At 39.9% G+C, this 24,114-nt stretch overlaps 1 protein-coding gene across 2 annotated transcripts; it reads right to left on the reverse strand.

Annotated features, from left to right (window-relative positions):
* Positions 1-1,550: 1,550 nt before the first annotated feature.
* On the reverse strand, positions 1,551-23,901 carry erbb2 (erb-b2 receptor tyrosine kinase 2). 2 transcript variants are annotated; one of them, XM_020639025.3, is made up of 27 exons: positions 23,624-23,901; positions 16,473-16,624; positions 16,036-16,216; positions 15,765-15,905; positions 14,978-15,043; positions 14,777-14,892; positions 14,537-14,678; positions 14,068-14,196; positions 12,910-13,051; positions 12,311-12,384; positions 12,006-12,096; positions 11,258-11,460; positions 10,707-10,836; positions 9,610-9,700; positions 9,121-9,275; positions 8,966-9,013; positions 8,684-8,822; positions 8,374-8,496; positions 8,162-8,260; positions 7,890-8,075; positions 7,609-7,764; positions 7,438-7,513; positions 6,609-6,755; positions 6,411-6,508; positions 6,041-6,232; positions 5,019-5,415; positions 1,551-4,928 (listed from the first exon to the last, which is right to left on the reverse strand). In XM_020639025.3, the coding sequence occupies exons 1-27, from the start codon at positions 23,694-23,696 to the stop codon at positions 4,561-4,563; spliced, it is 3,915 nt and encodes a 1,304-aa protein (XP_020494681.2). In that variant the 5' UTR covers positions 23,697-23,901; the 3' UTR covers positions 1,551-4,560. The 2 variants fall into 2 exon arrangements, with proteins under 2 accessions (XP_020494681.2, XP_020494672.2); XM_020639016.3 differs by having other exon boundaries at positions 5,019-5,418.
* Between the last annotated feature and the right edge of the window lie 213 nt (positions 23,902-24,114).

A 24,114-nucleotide genomic window follows, 5' to 3' on the forward strand; every position in this document is an offset into this window, starting at 1 on the left:
TTTTATCCTGCACTACAACGAGCCAAATGCAACGAAATTTCGTTCTTATCTGCACTGTAAAGTACAAGTTTGAATGACAATAAAGAAAGTCTAAGTCTAAGTCTAAGTAGGTCATGTACCAGTTTAAGGTGACAAGAAAACCACCATATTTACAGAACCACCTCAGGGGGCTCATACAGCTGAAGATTTAATGATAGTTCAATAAGGTCGATCATCACTCTTTGACTTTAGGTGTAATGTAAAGTTGTCCTTTTCACTCCGACAGCAGTGGCTGAATGGGTGTAACATATAAAAGTACAGGTGTTGTTTTTTCATGACAATACTGCCACCTTCTGGACATTTTTAAAGTGCAACATTACCTCAAAAAATGTCTGGGTTTGAATTACAGTTTTTATTGGAGGGAAAATAATCTCATTTTTAAAAGGTGATTGTCAACTCACTGTTTAATTTCTGACATTATTAAGTCATATCCTTGATACATGCAAGTTAAAAAGCTTAAAAAAAAACTATATGGCATTCTACTGAATACTGAAATAATTTCAATATATTTGTACTGTTATTCTTTTTAATGCAAGGGTGGATAATAAAAATCAAAACTTCACTCATACCTAATCCGTACATTTCAATCAGGACTCATGCGGCCATTATTTAATGGAATTACATGCGTATGAATCAAAGCAATGACAATAAGTTATAAGAAAGTGTGTATGGTTGTGAGTCGACCATTTCGTTTTCATGTGTTTTGTGTTCACTTCCTGCTTTATTTGTAATTGCCTGTGTTTCCACCAGCCCTCTGCCAGCTTGGCATTGTCTCCTTAGTTTTCCAGCCTTGTTTTCCTTGTGTTTGTTTGCCCAGTCTTAAGATTTGTTTGGAATTTTGGATTTTGTGGATTCTACTTCATTGTGTGTGACCCAGTAACATTTAACTACAGAGCTATCTCTTACAAATGTTTAATGTTCGGCCTGGACTCTCCTCTGCATTTTGAGTGTTTTCGAATTGTTACAGTCCATTTAAAAAAAGTGGAAAGAGCTTTTATGACTCATATATCTCAGGATGGAATATTTCCTGTACAAACACTGTTTAATAATTAGCGTAAAGTGACAAATAGTCTGTTAACAGTGTTCAGATGAATCTTCTCGTACAAAAAATACAGTGGAGACAATTAGAATAGTTTCAGCCTATGCAACAGGCTGTCATATCTTTGCTTTTCAAACTCAGTTTATACCTGACGTGAAATAGGTATGAAATATTTTTCTTACATTACTACAGTCACGCTAAACTCTGCTGGTTTGAGTGGTCATGAGGACATGGATTTGGAAATATGGTTTGATATTTAGTGATATTATTTAAGTTAAGTTTTCTTTTTGTTGAAATTGTGTGTTTTAACTGTTGATATTGTTTTATGACTTCAGGTCACTAACCTGTGAATACCTCAGGATTTAAATCAGGTCAAATGAAAGGTCCAGTGTTACAAAGAGAACAGTAACAGAACTGCACATTTCAAAATAAGGGTATCCAGTCTCTGGAAAAATGAGAAAATGATCTAGACTTATGTGTTTTTATATATTTTTAATGGCACACATAACATAATACAACAATTCAATATAAAATGACCATTTCTTCATAAAATATGTTCTTTATGTACCTCCCCTCCATCTCATAGTTGAGCAACTGGTCACAATGTGTTCAATCAAATTAGCTACCAAAAGGATTGTTTTTATTTATATATATATATATATAAAATACACATTTACATTATGGGACTTACTGACCACAGAGTAAAGGATGCATTAAAAAAAACTCCCTCCAAAAGTTATTATTCATGTTCTGTCAAAATCACACAAACTGTGAATGGTATCAAAATATTCACATGAAAAGTACAAAAAATACTTTAGCTTCTAAAGACAAATGATAGATAGTTAATGTGTAACCCCTGACACACACCTGTTGGTTAACAGTTCCTTCCTCTTGGGCTAACTCCTGGATGAAAAACATGTTCGAGACTTATTAACAAAAATTTTTGTACATGTTTAACAGAATTAATCAAAAATAGGCACAGGCCCCTTTTTACATTCAAGTTTACTCTTCTGCTCAATCATATAACTTAAAAAGGGCAAAACAACAAGTTCACTTCAACAGGGACACCTGACTCCAGTCAAGGCCAGTCCTGAGGCTCTCTACCGAATTAAGGGTTTTATATCAAAGGAACAAAAACAACAGAGAAAGAATAAATGTTGACAGAGATCGGCCCAGTACTCATCGAAGAGATTCTGCAGTGTATTCAGTGTAAAAACAAGGACATTAAATGTGATTGTGTATTAGGTAGTGGTTTTTTAATATACTTGAAAACGATCACATTTTTAAGGAAATGGGAACGTGTGAGATGTGCTAAAATGTGACTTTGATCCAGTGAATATCTTTTGTAAGTACTTTTTGAATGTTTAAAACACCAGAATAGAAGCCTTTAATCCTCCAACTCACAGGTTTTGGAAATATACTTTTGGAAATGTTAAGAATTTAGTGGTACAAGAGTTTTATTTCAGGAGGTGCATTTTAATTACAACATGAGTTAAAAGATCCTTTAAGGGTTTTTTTTGTATCTTTTCAAAATATCATAGAATGTAAAAATACATTATCATTATCTAATTCCTGCTTTTGTCCACAGAAGATTTTGGAGATTTGACGTCTTTGGATCGAGGTCAGCAACCTATTGAGGGTTTTATTTAAATTAATGACATTATCCACTTTTTTTTATGTTTAGTAATTATAAATGTAAAAAGTATGGTCTTTTTTATTCAATAATTATAATCATTTTATTCTAGGTTATCAGATGGTAACTTAGGCCAGATATGTTTTTATTAAAACATGATCAAATTAAATCTGGTATATTTTTTTTGCCATAAATAACTTTCTGGAACAAAATTCTTCAAAACCTGTACGAGAACATTTCTTAAAACCCAGTCTATTGTTTTTAGCCCCTCTAAAGATTTCTGCCACACACTCGTCTTACTTTTCAAAGCTGTGACGTCAGATGTTTGGGATGTGCCAGTTGTGAGAGCACTGACTTTACAACAAGAACACAAGGGCCTGACAATGGCTCCTTTGAGAATCACTCTACACCCCCCCCCCCTGCCCACCATCTCCGCCCAATTCCAGCTAACATGAAAAAATGTCCTCTTAAAAAAAAGGCTGTTGATTATTAACTGTGTTCCAGTGTGTTCTCGCTGAGTGGAATTTGAGCCATGCATTGATTATCCAAACTGAGCAGAGCAATGTTCTCTAACTCCTCAGATTCACTTTCAGCTTCAGTGTCTGGTGCATTGCTCACTTTTACAAAAACAAAACAGCGATCTGCTCTTTGTTCAATTAAGGGTAGGAAACGCATGTATGTCCACATGCTAATTCTTCACTTTTTGTGCGATATATTCACTAATAGCTTGTAGTGCTTTCTAGCACAGTAAAAAGGCCACAAAAACAAGAAGGCTTACAACTCAGACAGCATACGCAGTATTCTGTTCTAGTGCATTGTACATGATTTTAAACACACTAACTCTTCTTTATGTCTTATTATGTCAACATGCGTTGCCTGAAAAGTTGGCTGTTACTCCACCAGTTCACTTTGCATTTAAACAACAAAACAAAAATGAGGTTTGCAGCTTAAAAAACTCTGCTCGTACCAGCTTCAAAACTCTGCTCGTACCTTGTATCTCATGTGCCTTACCACAAAGTAGCTGCAGCAGCAGACACTAACCACCACATACATCAGTGCGACACAATGCCTCTGTCTTCTCCATACAGGATGCCTTTCTTTCAGGGAGCAAATTCACTGGCCAGATGGGCTGCAGGGCCTTCTCTGGGAAAAACAAAATGGCTTTTGAGTGTGTTGAAGACCCCCATCAGGTCAGACAAAGTGACCAGAATACTAAGCATCACCTACAATGTGTGACTCTGCCATATAAATATATTCTATACAACAGAATATAAAAAGTGTTTTTCTTCTTTTAGCTGGGGTTATTAGCGCATCAAGACATACACAAGGGAGCCGAAGGGAATCCAAAAAGGCTTCACAAGTAATAGAAACAAACGCAGACATTTCAGTAAAAGAAATCAGCTTTTGTTAGCCCAGTTCAATGTTGGATTCTGTGCTAATTGGATTTTTTGTACTGTGGTCAGTTTTGACAGATGTGAACTCATCTAGTTTGTCAAGTTCTGAGTCATAAACACAGGCTGAATGAACTTACAGTCATTTAGAGAGAGGCTGAGAGGAAGACAGGAATACAAATGATGCCACAGACACCAGATTAATGCTACACTGTTGACTCGTGGTGCGTCACGGCTGGGTGATTTGGTGATTTGTTTTCCAGAGCTCAACCGGTTTGTATTCTTTCAGCAATGAAAGATGCACTTCCATATGCACATACCATTCTTAGAATCAATCACATACCCAGCTCACTTCTGACACGACAAACTACTCGTCTTCCCTTTCTCTCGCTCCTGCGTTCCCCTCTGTAGAGCACAATCTGTGACTCATCTTGAGTTCATCGTGCTGTTCGTCCCCCTCAGGTGTATCCACTCCAGGTGTCCGCTAATCCCAGATACTCTGGATTCTCTGCCGTGGGGGTCACAAACCCATTCACATGCCTTTGAAGTCTTCTGTCCCTTCCCGGTGCCTCTGTGCCGTCAAGCCCTGCAGCCCCAGCTACAGCTCTAGCTTTGGCCACGAGGTCCAGGTAGTATGGGTTGTCAAAAGCTGGAGAAGTAGAGGCCCCAGTACTTGCGGGGACCAGGTATCCTGGGTTTTCAACGCTGTGACCAGAGCTCAGACCATTTGGGAGGCGCCGGTCTGCTCTGGAACCTTTTCGAGGCAGCGTGGTGGGACGCTCGAGAATCACTGGCCTTGGATCCTGAATCTCCTGGTTTACATATTCTGGACAAATGGAGGAAGAAAGATGAGAGATTTATTATCTATCCTATCGTCCTTTACAATAAATTCTTTCAGAAATCCTACTGTGCTCACCTGGCAAAGCATGATTATGATTATACCCATGACTCCGCCTGGGCAGTGAGAGGTGAAGATGATTTGGAAGATGAAAGCCATTTTGCACTGGCCCATCCGTCTCCAGGTCCCCCTGACTTCCGCTGGAGTAGGTGGGGTCTTTGCTGTAGCGCCCAGGGCTGGCCGGGGGTATGGAGGGGTCGTCTGGAGATTCGTCAAGGAAGACCGAGTCAGACTGGCCCCCGGCTGAGGGACTTCGAGCCAGTGCCGGGTACTGAGAAGTCCACATGCCGTTTGATGTGCTGGCTCCTGAAGGCAAGGTTGGGTACTGGCTACGGCCCAGAGTGCTTAGAGACGAGTAAATGCTTCGAGGACCGTTGGGGGTGAAAGGATCGATATCTAAGCCCTGATCTCTGCTCTGCTGGAGAGAAAACATGAACAAGAGGGTTGATTCAGACACTGGAAGTTTAGAAAGTCCATCTGACTGCCAACCAGGAAACCTAAGCCAATGGTCATGTTACATGTATAGTTATGTTTATGAAACAAGTAAACCAGATTATATATGTCTGATTTAACGACTTAATCATCACTAAAGCCAGTAATAGAACTGAAAAAAATCTTGCTATTATTAATTACTACAGAAAAATACAAAAAAAATACAGTTAACCAAAAAAAGTCCTTAGTCTTTATATCCAAACTTTGAACAGAGGGCAATGAAATGTTGGCACTTATGATATGAATCTGGCTACCATAAAAGTGGATTGGCCAATGAAGAAGTTGACAGCAGGTTAAAAGATGAAGACGGGGTTAATGTCGAACAGCCATGAAAAGGAGTATACATGATTGTCTTGCAGTATATCAATTCTCACAGAATCACATTTTCTTAGTTGTCTGAACAAAGTCAATATGTTCTTTCTGATACAAGGTAAAAACGATAATTACAAAACATGTACATGCACTGCTTGGACCTGTGGTAAGCTCTGAGTAGCCAGGATAGTTCGAAAATATAGTTGATGTCAAAAACATAGTCCTCCCCCACTGACCCTGTATGATTGGTGTCTTGATGGCCCGTTGGCTTGAGGCCCGTCTGTTTGAGTCCTGGGGAACAGGTTTGGCTGAGGCACCAGATACTCCTCTGCATCCAGCAGCTCCCTCATATTGTTTCCTTCCTCTTCCAGAAGCATCCGGAAGAACTGGCTGTCCACTGGGCTGGACAAGCTCATCTGCTCATCGTTCTGAAAAACACAGATTTAAAAAAAAAAAAAAAAAAAAAAAAAAAAAAGTAGTCATAAGTATTTGTTTATCTGGATGTCTGTAATAATTTCTTTTTAACCGTCTTAAAGCAAACATCAAAGAAGAGGCTACATTAACAACATGTCAAACATTTGCAACACAAGTAACATGTACGCATACCTGAATAACTACAAAGCGAGGTGGATCTCTTGCCATGGCACTGAAATCATTGACCAGATCTTTGAACCTCGGCCTGCTGTCTGGGTCAATCATCCAACCTGCCGTCCGAACATAAAAAAGCAGCCAATCAATCATCTTCAAAACATATTAAAACATGGACATCTGTCAGGCTAACAATGCAGTGAAGGAACAACTAACATTTGACCATGATCATGTAGACATCGATGGTGCAGATGAGAGGTTGGGGAAGCCTTTCTCCTCCTTCCAAAACGTCCGGGATTTCTCTCGCTGGGATCATATCGTAGGGTTTAGCACCAAACGTCATCAGCTCCCAGACCGTCACCCCTGAGAAGGAATCAGTTTTATATTTACAATTATAGCTGCACAATTTTTCAAGCTCAAATGAACAAACTTCAAAATTGATTATTTACTGATGACATTTACATTTATTGTTTTCATATTGATCAGAAAAATAAATGAAATACATTTTGTCTGACGAAAATGGTTAATGGACTTGAGCTTGGATAGCGCTTTTCTAGTTGTCTGACTACTCAAAGTGCTTTTACACTGCAGGTGACTTTCACTCATTCACACACTGATGGCAGAGGCTGCTATGTAAAGAGTCCATCAGTATTAACTAAACCATTCAAACTCGTTGAGCAGGACATGTTGATACGTGTGGTAGTAGCTAGGGACCTTCCATTTGAAAGACCACTCGACCACTGAGCCACGGCTGCTTCAAAACAGCAGTCTGTAGCCTCAAAATGTAGCATTCAACTGATGATGTGTGCTGATAAATGGAGCACCAAATTTCGTTTAGAATTTCAAAAGATACTGTAGCATCTCAATTTTTTTTCATGAGTTTATAAAATGAAACATTTACGAAGACCTTCTTGTATTAGAATTAGATCATAAGATCAACTTTGCAGTCTTGTTAATAGAAACACTTTGACTTTCAAAAACGCCTCTAAACTTTTCATTGAACATTGTGTCTTCAATGTCATTTCTAGCCTCGAGTGACACCCACCGTAGCTCCACACGTCGCTCTGATGTGTGAACTTCCTGTGCAGAATGGACTCAAGGGCCATCCATTTAATCGGCACCTTGGAGGAACATAGAACAAACACACAAAATAAATAAATACATTTGAACATCCCCTGTGCTGATGCTCATCCAGCCACTCACTGCTCAAACGTACCTTTCCTCCATCAGCGTGATATTCAGTCTCGTCTATGTCGAGCAATCGGGCCAGACCGAAGTCGGTGATCTTCACGTGGTTTGGGTTTTTCACCAGAACGTTACGAGCAGCCAAATCTCTGTGGACCAGCCGGACTTCCTCCAGATAACTCATCCCCTACCACAACCACACATATCCATCACACACAACTTCATGTGTCCATAAATATACAGGATGATACCACACTGACTTTGTAGAGGAAACCCAACACAAAGATGATACCCTGTTTCTCGTTAACACACCTTCGCAATCTGGACACACCAGTTGAGGAGAAACTGGGAGCCGATACGGTCTTTGTTCTCTCTGACGTAGTCAAGGAGGCAGCCGTACGGCATCAGCTGAGTGACCAGCTGCACCGTGGAGGTCAGACAAATCCCCAGCAGACGACACACATAGGGGCTGAACACTCCTGCCATCACATAAGCCTCCTGAGGATGACAGAGGAAAGCTGTTTGGATGTTTCAAACTGGATTTGCATGTGTTGTAAATTTACACACGTGTGTATCTTGCTCACATCAAGGATCTCTTTATTGGCTTTTGGCGATGTATTCTCTCGCAACACCTTGATCGCAACCGGTATCTTAACATTTTCCCCATCCGGAGCCCACACTCCCTGAAACACACAACAGATCATCAAAACCTTGTCCAAAGACGTAAAGGGAACTATCACATGTCCAGTAGATAGTACAAAATGCTAAATCAGAATGTTAATGAAATGGCTTATACCTTGTAAACGGTACCAAAGGCCCCAGCACCCAGCACCCTGAGCTTTTTCAGCTCAGTCTCCTTAAGGATGCGCATCTGAGCCTGATTGGGTGAGGCACCGCTGGGTGTTAAAGGTTCTACCAGCTGTACACATAATGGAAACAGAATGTAGATTAATGTATTAAACACTGTGAAGAGTAAGCTTGAAACTGACATTGTAAAAATTGTAAAAAGTGAAGCACATGTCTGACGAATGATTTAGAATTTAAGTTTACAATTTTCGACAAAAAAACCCAATAAAAGTCAAATGCTTGTCATGTCCATTGCTCACCTCATGTTCTTGCAGGATCCTCCTCATCGTCTCCTTCCTTTTCAGCTTTTTCTGTCTCCTCAGGTAGAAGACCAGCAAAGCCAGCAGGATAAAGAAAAGCACCACACCGCCCACTGCAGCAGCAATGGTTGTACCCGGTCTAAACAGAAAACACAGTAAAACAAATGAAACTCCAAGAGAGTCTGGATTGGATTTAAGCTTAATTGCATACAGTACTTAAAATGTATATTAGTCACTCGCAGAGAGGCATCAGTTTTGTGTTCAAAAGGTGAAGCAGCTCACCCTGTCCTGGTGTCAACGGGGCAGCCCCTCTCATCCATCACAGTGCAGCTGAAACATAGAAGTGCTGGGTGTGAAACAACTCTTGTAGTCCCAAAATTAATAAATAAAAAAATCCAGAAAGTGTGTGCTTTTGTGTGACATTGGTGTTGACTCACGACAGAGTGCAGTTGGTGTTGCAGGACAGACAGTGTCCAGTAGCATTGCTGTACTTCCATACTGTTTGCTGATCTTCTTTTATGCCGCTGGGACAATGATCCACACAAAAGTCGCCATCCTGGAAGTTTCTGCACTCTTCACAATCATCTGCACCCTGAAAACACACAAGAAAAATAAGTCAATTTATAAAGAACATTTTACCTACATCCATACAGGTATGACGGGATATATGTATTATGATTCATATTCTTGCCCTTTTTTTTTGCAATTTATTTGATGGTCTTAATATCAGAGACAGGCAGTGAGTGGTGAAAAAGTTTCCGAATTATTATTGCTTTGAGACACACTATCTGAAATAAATCATATTTGGAGTCACAACGGATTCTTAAATTTAAAGAAAGCAGTAAAAAACAAAGAAATAAACAGGGCTGCAGCAGATGATGTTTCTTCATCAGCGTGACAGTCAGAGATCTGCTGGGACATCTTACCGGGCCGTGACAGGAGGCAGAGCCGTTTAGAGGTCGACACTCTGAGTGACAGGGGACGCACAAAGATCCATCTGTGTATTCACGCACAGACCTGAAAAAAACACATGCACATGCAGGGATGAAACATAACATCCCATATCACAGTCAGAGAATTTGTTGGATGCTTTTATCTAAGGCACCTGACACTGTCGTAAAGGACATACATTTTTAGAAAGGGTGTTGCAGATAACTGCCTGCTCAGGATGTGCTCTGAACCACAAAGGGCTGAACAAACAATGTACACATAATAGTTTCAAACTGCTTCTTTTTTTTTTGGATACATTCTTGTGGAGAGCAAGATAAGATTACTAACACTCTCACATCTGTCAGTTTATTATGAAGTTAAAGTTAGCATTAGCCAAGAAATAGCCCAACACATAGCCCTCAACAATTTTTATTTTAATAAGATAAGATACGATATTAATTAGTTAACTTTAGAAATACCTGCAGACAGGTTTTGCTATCTTTGCTGTAACAGAGAAAGGCTAACTGACTCCCCTTGAACTGTATTTTGTATATCATCACACTACAGGGCAACTAATAAAAATAAAAACCTTCAATGGATTTCAATGATTTAACTTTACTTCTGTGTCATATTAGAGATATGTCATTAATTAGATGCATGTTGAGACCACAGTGTTCTCACAAGAGCTTAATAAAGCCAAGAGCATAATTAAGCCCATGGCTACAATCTGTCAAGTTTATATATTTATGTCCATTCATGTGCATTGTCTTTATTTTAAATAAATAAATAAATAAATAGGCACTGACTTTAAATCCATCCAACCTGCATAAATCCCTTTAGGCCAATTTGTGATTTTTCATTATATTTAACAGGAGGACTAATATCCTAGATCATTTAGAACATCATCACCTTGCTATCCATTGGTATAAGCACAGCAATGCACACATCAACACTGACCAACACACACAAACACACACACACACACACACACACACACACACACACACACACACACACACGCACAAACGCACAAACGCACACATGCACAAACACATGCATACACATACACAAACACAAAGGCAAAATGTTTTACCCTTGGAAGATGTCACACTGCTCAATGCACTCAGAACCACGTTGGGAAGTCCTGCAGAACACACACTGGCTGGGCCCGGGGCCCCAGCAGCCCCCCGTACACAGCGGGTGACAAACACGACCCTCTGCCTCTGGATACAGACACATGGACAGAGAGTGAGTGGCATGACACACACTGTAGGTTTTGTTAAAAACACTCATTGTGCTGCAAGTGTGTTTATTATCTTTGTCAGAGCCCAAGTTGCAAAGTAACATAAAGTTTCAATAAGACATCTTAAAAACCCTTAAGATGGACTGTGCACTGACTTTCTTATTAATGGTAAATATTTATCATGCTGCTCAAAGCTGCATGAATGTTGTTTGACATAAAGGTCAATTTTGCAGATTGATTAAGATATTGCAATAATAAAAAAAATCTAGTATCTTGCAGAGGTGATAAACTTGGATACAGATAGCTGCCAAATTAAGTGTCTGATCAAAGGGCAAGCTATAAAATTATTTAATGGACCTTGGCATTGCGGTGTTCTCAATAAAATATGTGTGTAAACCAACCACAGAGTTCAGGTTTCTGGTTGTTGTTGACGATGCGGTGGGGTCCCTGGGTGGGATGGAGTAGACTATCCCAGGGCAGTGAATTGGTGTAACACAGCTGGGAATTGTTGTGCAACAGGACCAAACCTCCACTGACGTTCCGCAGTGAACGCAACCCCAGAGATTTGATGTGAAGATTTTGGAGGCCAAGTGAAAACACACCCCTAAACAGAAGTTCAAAAAACAACAAAAAAAATCAGAATAAAGGAATCAATACAAGTTCAATGAAGAAAGGTGGGAACATTTACAAGCAAGTCCCAAAGGAGGTTTGAAATTTTATTTTAATGTAAATGAGCAATAATGCAAGAAAAACAAAGCAACAGAGAAACAGTGCATCTCATCATTTGGGAGCTTGTTGTTAAACAGTATCAGGCAAGTAGATCCAACATTTATCAGTATGACCTAGTTAGAGCATGTTACACTGGAAAGCAACTCATAGACATGAACCGCTGCGCTGGCTAATAATTTTCCTTTATGACCCTGGAAATGAACAAACTGCTTTAACCGATCAAGAGTGTGATCGTCAAAAGAAGAGCACAAACCAAGACACAAAGTTACATAATAAGTGTGGAAGGGCAGCCTAGTGGAAGTTGCAGTGATGACAAACTTGTACAGTTGGAATGACAAAGTGTTGAATTAAAAAGTAAACCAATAATAATATAATATGGAGACAAGACGGAAAGACAGAATACAAATCAGAGAGTCTTACTTGTAGAGCGTCCTGCCTCTGATCACCTTCAGATTCTCAAACACACTCAGGTCACTCCACTCTTCTGGCCAAGCTTCAACATATAGATAACCTGCAAGTCAAAATCAGACAAAGAGACTTAGCACTCTAATAGGTCATAGTGTGCTCCGTACACCGGTCATATATGCATGTAGTGTTTTAGGGAAAATGACACAGATACTGCAGAACAAATTTCATTTGCTATAGTTCTGAATCACTTTCAGTCTAAAAATAAATGCATCGTCCAATTTCCTTATCGTTGTAAAGACTCAAGAAGGGTTAAATACCTGTTATCTCCTCCAGTTTCTCGAACATGCTCAGCTGCTCGAGGGTCAGGCCTGATGTGTTGGTCACAGGGTCCCTTAACAACGACGACAGAGTTTTTTAAGACAATTTTACAAAAAAACATGAGGCACCTTAGCGCTTGATTATTCCTAGGCAGTTATCTTATAAGATCTCTGTTGACAGAAAAAAAAATTCCACAGGTGCTGGTTATCTCAGGTGTGTTTACATTTCACACTCTCTTAAAAGGACTGCTGGCACAAGCAAGAGGATTTATCAGGAATATGACATCTCAGTTTCACTTGGTGTCACATAGGCTGATCCATTAACACAGAGTGACTAGGGAGCCAGTTTGATAAACACTGAATCATTTATTACTGTATATTACAGCATGTCTGCAATTTATCATTGTATTATTGCCCAAGTTATTTAATATGATTTGCTTTCGACCAACGAAGAGAAAAAGTGAACAAAGGCAGCTCTCTCAGTTTCTCATGGAGACACAAAGAAACTGTAGAAGTAAAAGTAAAAATAAAAAAAAAGAGTTTTAAACTGTGTCAGTGTTCTACAGTATATACTCGATTGTTTTCATTTAGTCTCTTACCTTGCAAAGCTTTGAGGGAGGAAGGCCAGGCTACCAAATATCTTCTTGCACTTGTTGAACTGCTCCACGTTAGATGACGTCACCATGGTTATGCCATGGTTGTCTATGACACCGAGGCTGTCCATACCTAGACCATAACACACTGAAAAAACAAAGCATGACATCAGATTTCAATCGAGTGGTCTTAAAAACAGACACTAAACTGACATTACAAAAAAAAGGAAAATAATGATCAACAAGAAACAAACAAACGGCATTCTGCATTAACAAATCATCTATAAGGTAAAACAACAATTGAAGTGTTTTTAATTGTTAAACACTTATATATTATTTTAATCTATGAGGGACATGCTTTAGGTAAGATGTCTAACAATGTGAGGAGGAGAAGGATCCATGAGACAAACTGCAGGAGTTACAACAACAACAACAACAGAAACAACACGGCCGTCAGGGACAGGTTGGTTCACTTTGTATCGTCAACATGTGATGCATCAGAACATCAGCACATGTAACAATTACGCCACGTAAGCAACGTGCTGAATGCATAACTTGACTGAACCCTTCACATTTGTTTAGTAATATTTGAGTCACAGAAGGTCAAGTTGTTTTTTTTCTCCTTTAGACTTTCTAAAGCGACACCTTGTAGTCACACCATCCTAATAGTGACTAGGACATAAGAATAGCTTCAACTATTTCGGGCAGGGATTCAAAAAGGTGGCGGAATAACTTCTTAGACATCTTGTTCATATTGACATGACATCATCACGCAGTTGCTGCAAAATTTGTAAAAACGGGAATTCCTGCTGCAAATTTCCTGCTCCTGCATCTGAAAAGCGGCTCTTTTGGATTGAGATTTGGTGACTCTAGAGGCAATTAAACAACACTGCACTTATTATTGTGTTCATAGAACCAGTTTGAGATGATGTGTGCTTTATGACATGATGTAATCCTGCTGGAAGTATCTTTTTGTTAGGTTCACTGTGGCCATAAAGAGGTGGATAGAGACAGCAACAATACTCAAGCATGCTGGGACATTTAGCTGATGCTCAATTTGTATTAGGGATTTATTATGTGCCAAAAACATATTCTCCCTACACAATGAAACAACCAGCAGCAGCATAAATGCAAATGTATCCACAAATATTCAAAGATTCTCACTTTTAGGACAGTCTCCTTCACACTTTTCACATTTCTGCATCTCGTCTCCGTCAGGGTTTGTGATGATAACTTCCTGGTTGGCTTTAGGACAAAAAAAAGTGCAGGCCATATCCATAGCCAGATAGTTATCTACAGACAGGGATAAAGAAAAAGGTTAATAGGTGTCTTTACAGCGAAAAAGCGAATGAATCAGAAATGGGAAGATGAAATAAGAAGCTAGTAGCGCTGTTCCAGGAATGTGATTGTAACGTCGCCAGGTTTGAATCCATGGAATGTGTGTGGAAATCTTGGCAGTGAGAGAATAAAATGATCTTTTCCCCACTGTCAGCATTATGCTGTCATCGAGGATGCCCTGCAGCCAAACACTTTATCATGAATCACTGCTGCAGCTGCAGACTGGCCACTACCTGAACACTGTGTTGCAGCTTTTTGTACAGATAAGTTTAAAAAAAAAAAAAAAGGTTCTCACAGGGACACGTCTTCACACAGGTGGCTCCAAAGTTGAACTTCTTGTTTGGGTTGGGTTTGGACTGAAAGGTGACGGGGTCGTAGATTGTGGGTGGAGGGCAGTTTTCCTTACAAACACCACTGTCGTTGAAGTGACGGCAAGCCTGGAGAGAAAGGACATGTTATTTTGGAATTAGAAAAAGGCTGTCTGACAACACAACGAGTTAACACTGATAAGTGTTTGTGTATTTATGTTGTTTACCAGGCAGTCTGAGTCTTTGGGTCCTGTGCAACCAGCAGCACACTGCATGTGACAGCAGTCATTTGGTAGGGGACCTTTACACCTTTGACAGCCCGACGCACATTTAATACGGGTCACTGTAAAAAGAGATGAAAAAAATAAATCTCCTGCTCTGAGCTTTAATCTTTAAGTGCCACTGTACTGCACATGGTATTAACTCACAGCTCTGGCAATCCTGTGCAGTTTCTCCCCAGCAGCTTTTCCCACACGCAGGGGCACAACTAGGACCTTTATGATTAAAAAAAAACAAACAGTCAACACCAAATAATACTGCACATCGATTTGAGCTTAGCACACCATCAATATGCTTTAAAGCAAAAATGTACTATTCTGACATAATGAAGATGAGCACTTGAGATAAACAGCTTCATTATTTTAGTGTAGCATGTTTTTTTGCAACTATAAGCTCATTAGCACTAGCTGGAGTTGATGGAAATGTCCTTTTTTTAATTTGATTTTATTCTACAGTATCAAATTAGATCAAGACTTGACCCTCTATTGTCAGGCTATTTAACTCTAGATCAAATATGGTAAATTAATTGAGCTTGTATTGAGCTTTTTTTTGGCTTTCACTGCCAACAGAAACTGATTAAGTGCCTCTATTGTAGTTAAAGTTGTTTCAGTCTTCTTTTTTTTACAGTCTATGGTCTGGACTAACATTGCTATCCCTCGGGTAGTGCTTGAGTGAGCTAAAGACTTCCCTTTATAGAATGAGTAGAGTTGATAAGGTTTCTCGGTTAGATCTATATATCTATCTATCAATTATCTATCTATCTGAATTCATAAATGTGTAAAATGAACTGTTAAACTGGACTATTTTCTATTTCCCACAAACTGACTGCTTTTGCAATTTCCTGTACATCTTTTGCTATTTTGTACTTTACCCTTTACCCTTGAAAAAGTGAAAACTTTCCTGTAGTATTTTTCTTCTAGTCAATCTGCTACTCACATTCGGGGGCTCGAGGCTGCAGCCGTTGTTGCCTTGCATGGATGTTCTGCTCGCCCAAAGTGTCCCTCCAAATGATGTTCTGGGCATCTGGGAAGCAAAGCTGAGGGTTCCCCCAAATATACACCCCACCCAACAGGATCTCTGCAAGGGAGAGGATTCAGAAAATAAACAGAATGAACGAGCAAAAACAACACAGCTCAAACACCAGCCAAGACAGGTCATAGTTGGTTTGGGCAATCAACCAATTGTCTATAGAATTAGAGTTTCTGACCTGTAAGTGAACGAAGCCTGAGGGTGTGGAGACCCCTTCCATCCAGAGTGTTATCCAACACAGCCAGGGCGAAGCTGGAGTTGTAGGTCTGGCTGCCTCTTATGATCCGGAGGTTGTCCAAAGGAACCACACTCACTGATACATGAGCAACAAGTACATAGCCCTGAACCTCCACGATCCCCTAAACAAGAAGAGATCGAGAGAGTCAAAATAAGAGTCTGTGCAGGCAACAGAAGTTTGAATGAAAAAAAATCCAAAGCTAACCAAAAGAATGTTTTGCCTCTATTTGATATTTCTTCTTATTTTTAAAAGTAAAGACCTCAGCCTCATCTTTAAAAACATTATTGAATCCTGTGTAATAACAGCTATATTACACATTTATTTATTCATCCTTGGCTACTTGTACACATCCATTACAGCTACCACATCGTAAATACCAGTAGAAATGAGAGGTCAGGGTTTCCATGAAGGTGTGTAATCTCCAGGTTGCCATGGACGACCTTGCAGCCGGTGTAGAGAAGCCTCAGGGTCTCGTAGTGATTTTCTAGGCTGGAGGGTAGGGCCAGCTTCATTTCTGTACCCAGGCATACTGCAACAGAGATAACAAATGACCTGACGCATGTCAAATGATGTATTGCTCAATAGCCATGCCTTATTATTAGAGCAACTTATGTAAAGTGTCAGTCAAAATCATTTCAAAAAGCAAACTTCATCAGCCTTTAAAAACAATGCAGGAAGATAGAAGTCAATGTCTACCTCTGGAAGAGTTGAAATGTTGCTTTAGACTTCAAATCAATGAATCTCAATCAATCTGTATTTGTATTATGCCAATTCATAACAAATGTTATCTTAAGACACTTGACAGAAAGCAGGTAAAAGACCTTACTGGCAACCCAAAAAAAAAACCCTTACAACTTCAAAACATTGAATAAAGAATCCTTTTTTAAGACTTTGCAAAATAATGTTCTCAAACTTAAAAGGTGAAATCAGCTTTCAGGATATGTGTAACAATTTGAATTTGAGTACATAATGAAGAAGTTTTTCTCCCATACTTTGACAACTGAGACATGCGGTGGTTATTGAGTCTGTACTGAAGTAATCCAATCAGTTAAGCTGTATAGTATCTGAAAGTAATGCAATGAAAACAATTGGCCTACAAAGAATACATTCTACTGAAAGAAGAACAACAACCTTGTGACTGAAAAACTTTCTCTATGAGTCTTTTCTCCTGGTTGTCAGCTGTAATGCTCCAGTATTTCCACCACAAATCATTTATTGTTTTTTTTATTTTGTCGGTCATTAAATACCAAAATTAGCTTTGCACAATCATAAACAACTAAGCAGTTTCTAGACAAAATAACTCCCTAAAGAATTACATTGGTTACTCACAACCAACTGGGACTGTTGACTCAAAGCTAAAGGCAGATCATTCTATATTGAAGATCTACTTGGAATCCTCATATTTTGACTGTGTAACTGTTTACAAGCGGCCTTGAATGTGGTCTTCTGAAACACGCACCATCTGCGCTGCCTCTGTGTGTGTCTGAGTGTGTGTATGGTATATTTTCCACTGGCAGCAGAGAGCACAGATTCCCCCACAGTGGGTCATGCACAGCGTTACATTCAGGGTCATACAGCTCGACAATTCATGGGGGCTGTGCTACTCATACGCACATAGCTCCCATACTTTAGCAGGCAGTCACACACTATGGGCCGTCCCTCCTCTGCTGGGGTTATAAATGACTTCCTCTGGCTCCTGTCCAACAGCCCTTCAATAGTCAACCCACTTTTCCTGATTTAAGACGACCCCCCCCCCCCTCCTCTCCCTGTGCTATATCTGTCCCTCGGTTGGGAGAAGACGCCTCAGATACATCTCCAGTATGTACAGTACAGTACAGTACAGTAAGCGCTGTCTGGCAGCAGGAGGGCAAAGAAGTTCAGGAGATCTGTGCTCATGAGGTGCTCTTATCACATGTGTGCTTCCTGCATATGTAAACTTTCCTGGTGATGGCTGAGAACTTGACACATAAAAAAGCTCCGGCAGTCTTACCAGGATGATGTAAATTAAGTCTGCGTTACAATCTGACAAGCAGATGGGTCTTTGATTCAAAGAGCGGCTGCCAAAAACAACCAGTCAATGCAGCCTGTGTCAAACAGATAAAATCAAATGACCAATCATTAAGTGATATCATCGTGGAAAATATTTATGTCAAGCCAAAAGGGGAGTCATGCTTTTAATATAACTGAATATCAGACAAAAAGGGGCTCTCTAAAAAAGCCTGCAATCTGGACATACAAAAACACAAAACACACATAGCTCAAGCTCCAGGAGTTAGGTAAATGTGCCGGAACAGAGCAGCTTTTCCATTTCTTAAAAGTGTGTGTAAAGCCAGCTCTCAGCTTCCTCTCCTTTCATTCTCACATTGTTTGCTCTCCAAAAGTCTCTCAGCAACGTCTGAGTGTGCTTCTGTGTGTGTGTTCGGCCTTGTGGGGAGCTGCCCAACCCCCCCCCCCCCCCCCCAAGACTAAAATACTCGCTCTTTTATCACTACTTTGCTCTATCAGCCGGCTGTCACTGGCTCTGCCTCCTTCCTATAAGTCCAATCCCTTCATCTTTTCTTGTAACCTGTTTTCAAAAATTGTTGATTAGCTCTTCTAGCGAATCTGTGAGTCACAGCCAAGCTTTTATTTTGGACTCTGGAAATGCTCATTTCACAGGAGTGTGTGTCTTCGCATATCTAAAAGATGACACACATGTATGTATTTCAAAAGAGAGAAACAAGGTGTGTAGTTCAGACATGTCAGCCACCAGTGACCCTCCAGGTTACAAGACAATCTCTTTGCGACACTGACATCCTAACCACACACGAACCAGAATTTATTGTGATCTATTTCCACTTTTTTGCTCTAAATTAGGAGGCAGGTTTGACTTTTTGACAGTTGTTAAGATCAGCCACCTTGAGGAATTGATTGCCATTACAGTGTCGATTAAGAATTTTAAAAGAACAGTAAACAGTAGCTTAGTAAAGGACAAAAAAGGGGCTAAGAACAGGCTGTACAGCGACGACTCTCTCTCCTTTGCACTGGCAAATCATGGTGTGAAGTAGGCGGAAATGTCCTGTTATTTGGTTTGGACAGATGTTAAAACAATTTGCTGAGTTCATGAGGTTCTAGAGCAGCCGACAGGCACTTTGATTTGATCATTTTGAATCTGAAACCAACAACCTGACCCTGTCAAACACACAAGACATATGCAGTCACGGATTAAAGATCCTTATCATACGATACTGTTGCGAATTTATCTAGTAATATGTTGTGATAATGCAAATAGGGGATTTAAAGCAACTTTCTGAAATACAATAATAGGAAAACTGTCCGATTAAAATGCACACCACCATTTGCATCAAATCTAGGTTACAAAAAGGTAACAATTGATTTGTAATCAGAGCGATGTTAACAGCTTCTGCGTGTCTATCACAGCATCAGTAACACCCATCATAGCACTACTTTCTTTTTAGTGCAACGTGAGCAATCAAATAGAAAGCTGATTTTTCACTTCTCGTTATGTTAGTTAATGATTAATACCAACCTTATTACCTATTTAGTGATACCTTTTCTCTCTAGGACTAATTGTCTAGTTTGAGCGTTTTCTGAGAAGCCCAGACGACTTCCATGAATTGAGAGAACTTTTTCCAGAGTTTTGAATGCTGCTGTTGGCTATTTTGACAAAGCAGATTGTATCTTCAGAGAGTTATTAGTGACTGATTAGGTCTTTTCTGACTTCCTGTTCCAGTGGATGTGACTGTAAACTGAGTGTGTTTTGTATCCATGTGCCGCTTGTATGAGTGTCTGCAAACTGAAAGCCAGCTTGAAGCCACACCTGTACGTGGCTGCGTGCCAGGCAACACAGGGAGTGTGCATTTGTGTTTACCAGTGTGTGTACGCCAAGTGACCCAAACATGATGACGGTGACGCTACTGCAGGAGTCCGACTGATCCACGGCGGAAAGCCTGCAGATAGACCAGCTGACAGGATCCTTTGCAGGCTTTCCTCTGATGGATCAGAGCCCTTCAAAGCTAAACATTAACACAACATCTGACCCATCAGGACTTTCTCTGTCAGTGTATTATCCCACAGATTCAACATGTTGCTCCTCATTTTAACGCAGCACTAATCTTAGCAACGCCTCTCGCATGAGCTGAAAACTTCTCCTAACCTTTCTTGAACAACCCCCTTTCTCGACAGTCGAGGAAGAAAAAAACAGGTATTGCTCAACAGACAAGCAGAACAGGATCGTACTGTACTGGAGTGTCAGACGTGAACTCCTCACTCATTCGGCCTGTCATGCAGAGACTACAAACACAAATACAAACGACACAGAGGCATCAAAGTAGGTCCAGCAGAGTTCTTCTCTAAAGTTTGAAAGCTGCTGCAACTGTTTTACATGTCATGATCACCTTTCAATGAGTAAAGAAGCCTCTCATAACATTTATTTGTATTATAAGAGAACAAATAAAAACTCAAATCTTTTTCTTAATTTCTACGGGGGAAACTGATTTTGAAATCGTTCTTTGGTTACTTACAAAACATTTTGTGCAATTTTCGATTATTTAAAAAAAATCCATAAATGAATTAATAAAACCTAGACCTGAGTACCAGCTGATCCTAGTGTTCCACTTACTGCTTCACTGCACTTTTGTTGTTTGGTTGTTTGGTCTCATGGTAATTTACCTGAAACTTGTTGATTTTAATATGGGTGCTGGGTTTCAGATGGGTGCATTGACCAGAGCTCATTTTTTACTCATTTCTTTTCAGCGGCTAGTGAGAACTTTAAACGTTGTAAGATGGAAGCTGCTTTTTGCTCCTCTTGCATGAAGGACATTTGCGCCCTTAAGTTCATGAGTAAATGTGTTGACAAATACCTAATGAGAAAAATGCAGCACATAACAACACTGTTCTTTTGTTCGTTTGTTTTTGCCTTTTTTTTTTTTTTTTTACTTTTATAACTGTTATAATCCTGAAGAAACAAACAGCTTATTATCGCTAAAATGATCATTGCAAGTGGATTCTTACTATACCTGACAGTTCGTTATAGTTTCTATTATTAAATAATTGTTATGTTAGAACACTTTGTTAAATGTGAGCAAAACACACAGAAGAACCTAATTTGAAAGTCAGGGTGGAATCTTAAGGGAGCATAAATAATTCCAAGAATAAATTCCAAGTCTGTACCAAAAATATTCTCTTTTTCTTTTCCACAAATTAGTTTCAGACTCAGAGACAAAGATTTATGCAGCTAAACTGTTTTGTGTGGCTCAGATCTGACCAAAGTTAGATTCTCCCCTAGCCCTGCTCTTTTGTTGTTAGCTGTTGACATGTGATGAATAACACAAACATAATAGTTTGTTATGTGCTCTATGTAGTTTATAGTGGAAGATAAAAGATCTGAAGTGTCTATGGTGGCAGGACATTGAAACTTACTGTGTGGGCTACTGTTTTGGAGTGGCAAAAAGGAAAATATAATTCATCTTTTTTGGAACAAATAGACTTTTAAATTATGGAATCTGATTGGTGCATGGCTGGCGTACTCACAAATACCACATCCAGGGTTTAAGGCTTTAGTGAAGTCCCTTGATGTTTGGCAGTAAATGTGCAACAACAAATACCACATCAAGTCCATGTTTTATAAATTGTTTTGACCAAAAAGAAGGTGAAGGTGCGTTTCTGAAACGATAGAAACTTAAGGCAGACAGAAATGTGTCAACAGTTTCTGATGATGCTGGATCACTGACGCACAGTCGTGTGAGTCACTGCTTGCGGAGTTAACCTTGCTGCCACTGACGGCCATTCAGGACAGCTTAATCACTTTGCTGGGAGTCTAACTCAATGGGGGCACTGGAGTGTGACAAGAACATGAACCCTGTGGATACTGGACCCTCCGTCACACATACACACACAAACAAACACACACACAGAAATAAACTATGTTCTCACACGGGGGGAGGATGTTGAAATAATTATTTCTGACCACTAAAAGAAAAAAAAAAACAGCAGCTGACCTTTGAAGTCAGATGCGTGTTGGCTGCAGGATGAGAGTGTGTTAAGACAAAAACAACACTTAGTTACTGAATTAGTAGAGAAATTTCTGCTTGTGCATGATGTGTTGCGCACAAACCAATCACAATGCTCGTACTGCACTGATGCAGATTGACACTGTGGAGCAAAGTGCACCAACCTGTTCTCACCAACAATGCAGTCGTATTTTGAAATCCCTTCACCTGGGACTATGGGCTTTGTCAGTGTGTGTAGTAGGATGGATGTTGGGGTAGCCACAGACATAGACTTTTTTTTTTTAATCCATAACTACTTTAGTAGCAATTGATTCATTATAATACGTAGAAGTCTTTTTCAAAATCATGGTTATTATGTGAAAGCTCTGCACTGACCTATTTCCTCAGCAGGTTATTGATTATTTAAAAGGGAAAAAACGGTGTGCGACATATTAAGTGCTTTTAAAAACATCTGGCCGCACTTATTGACATTTGACTCCACTTAACATCTCCAGCAATATAAAGGGCCACGCATGTGACTATGACAACAAACCACAGCTGAAAAATAATAGTTATTATTCTTATAAATAACTGTTTGGTCTTGTAGAAAATAATTAATTGTGAACAACATTCAACAGAGGAAGCACAAAACAACCTTTTAAGAAAAACTCAAATCAATGAATGTTTGGCATTTATGATTAAAAAGCATAAACGTGTTTCTGCAGAGATTGTTTAGGTTCTCATGTGTAGAGCAGAAAGGAGAAGTGATTAACTTAAGAATGAAAATGCAATATGAGTCTAAACGTCAATGCTTTATTGAACCCTCCTTTTCTCAAGCAACATCAAAACTTTCAAAATAAAACCCCCGATTTGAAACGACTGTAAGCCTACTGCAAATTATGCACTTGTTTGCACTTTCATTTAGCTCTTGTTTTACTGGCATGCTCTCAAACTCTGAGTGTGACAAGTGGTCCTCTATCAGACAATGTCCTCTTTGGAGCCAGAAGTGAATAATTGACATCGTCATGATCCCTGGCACACAATGCACTGCCTGTTGTTGTTATTGGTTTGTTTTTGTTTACGCGCAGAGCAAACCAGCCTATCGCCCGCCTGCACTCACACTCAGTGTATCAGTGCTTATCTGTCCCCTATAAGCTGCAAAGCAGGTTCTCAAATTTCCCGTACCTGTTTCTACTACAGTGTTTGTGCAACACAACCGTGCTACAAGTTGCTACATTGAGTGTTAAGTCCAAAAAGTAAAAGCTACTTTGAGAGTGTGACAGGTGGCATTTCTTTCTCTCCTTATCATCGCTTCATAAATCCCAAGAGCCTCAGCAGTGACTTTAGTGACGAGGGCTGCGGACTTACGGAGGAATGTGGTCCAAGCTGGAAAATATCAACCTCTTTTGAGTCAAGTAAAAGTTTCAAAATGCACTTCAATATCTCCGACACATCCCAATAATATTTATTACGTAGGTAGTAACCTATATCTATTTTCAGAATGGTGAAGAAGAAGGAAAGCAGCGAAAGTTACCCACCTTCTCTGCCCAACGCGCCCGTCACTCCGAGTAGCACGGCCCCGACAAACACCAAACTTCTCACCGCCTCCATCTGCTGCGACTCGCCGCCTCTAGTCCATACTCCAAACTTTGATATATTGACTGCTCCCAATGCCGAATAGCCGTATTCAGACTTTCTTTCGTGTCTGGTTTGGATTTGGTTTTGTGTTTTGGCACCTCTGGAAAAGTTGTTCGTTCCCAATCTCAGTGACTTCCTCCCTGGAATTCTGTGCCTGTCGGTTGTGGAGCGTGACAGCAGCGCGCATGAGCAGAGGCGCGCGTCCGTGAAGGCCTGAGCGGGGAGTGGCAGGTTTGCTCAGCCCGCCCTCACTACGTTGTATAGCCTAGTGCAAAATCCATTTCATCATATCTGTTATTACCAGGAAAGCAGTGGTAAATAATCAGATATTTAGCTTATATGAAATAAGTAAGACCCCAAACAGGTCAAAGTCCGTTATTGATAACTTACA

This window comes from Labrus bergylta, chromosome 21 (genome assembly GCF_963930695.1).
Source record: "Labrus bergylta chromosome 21, fLabBer1.1, whole genome shotgun sequence".
NCBI lineage: Eukaryota > Metazoa > Chordata > Actinopteri > Labriformes > Labridae > Labrus > Labrus bergylta.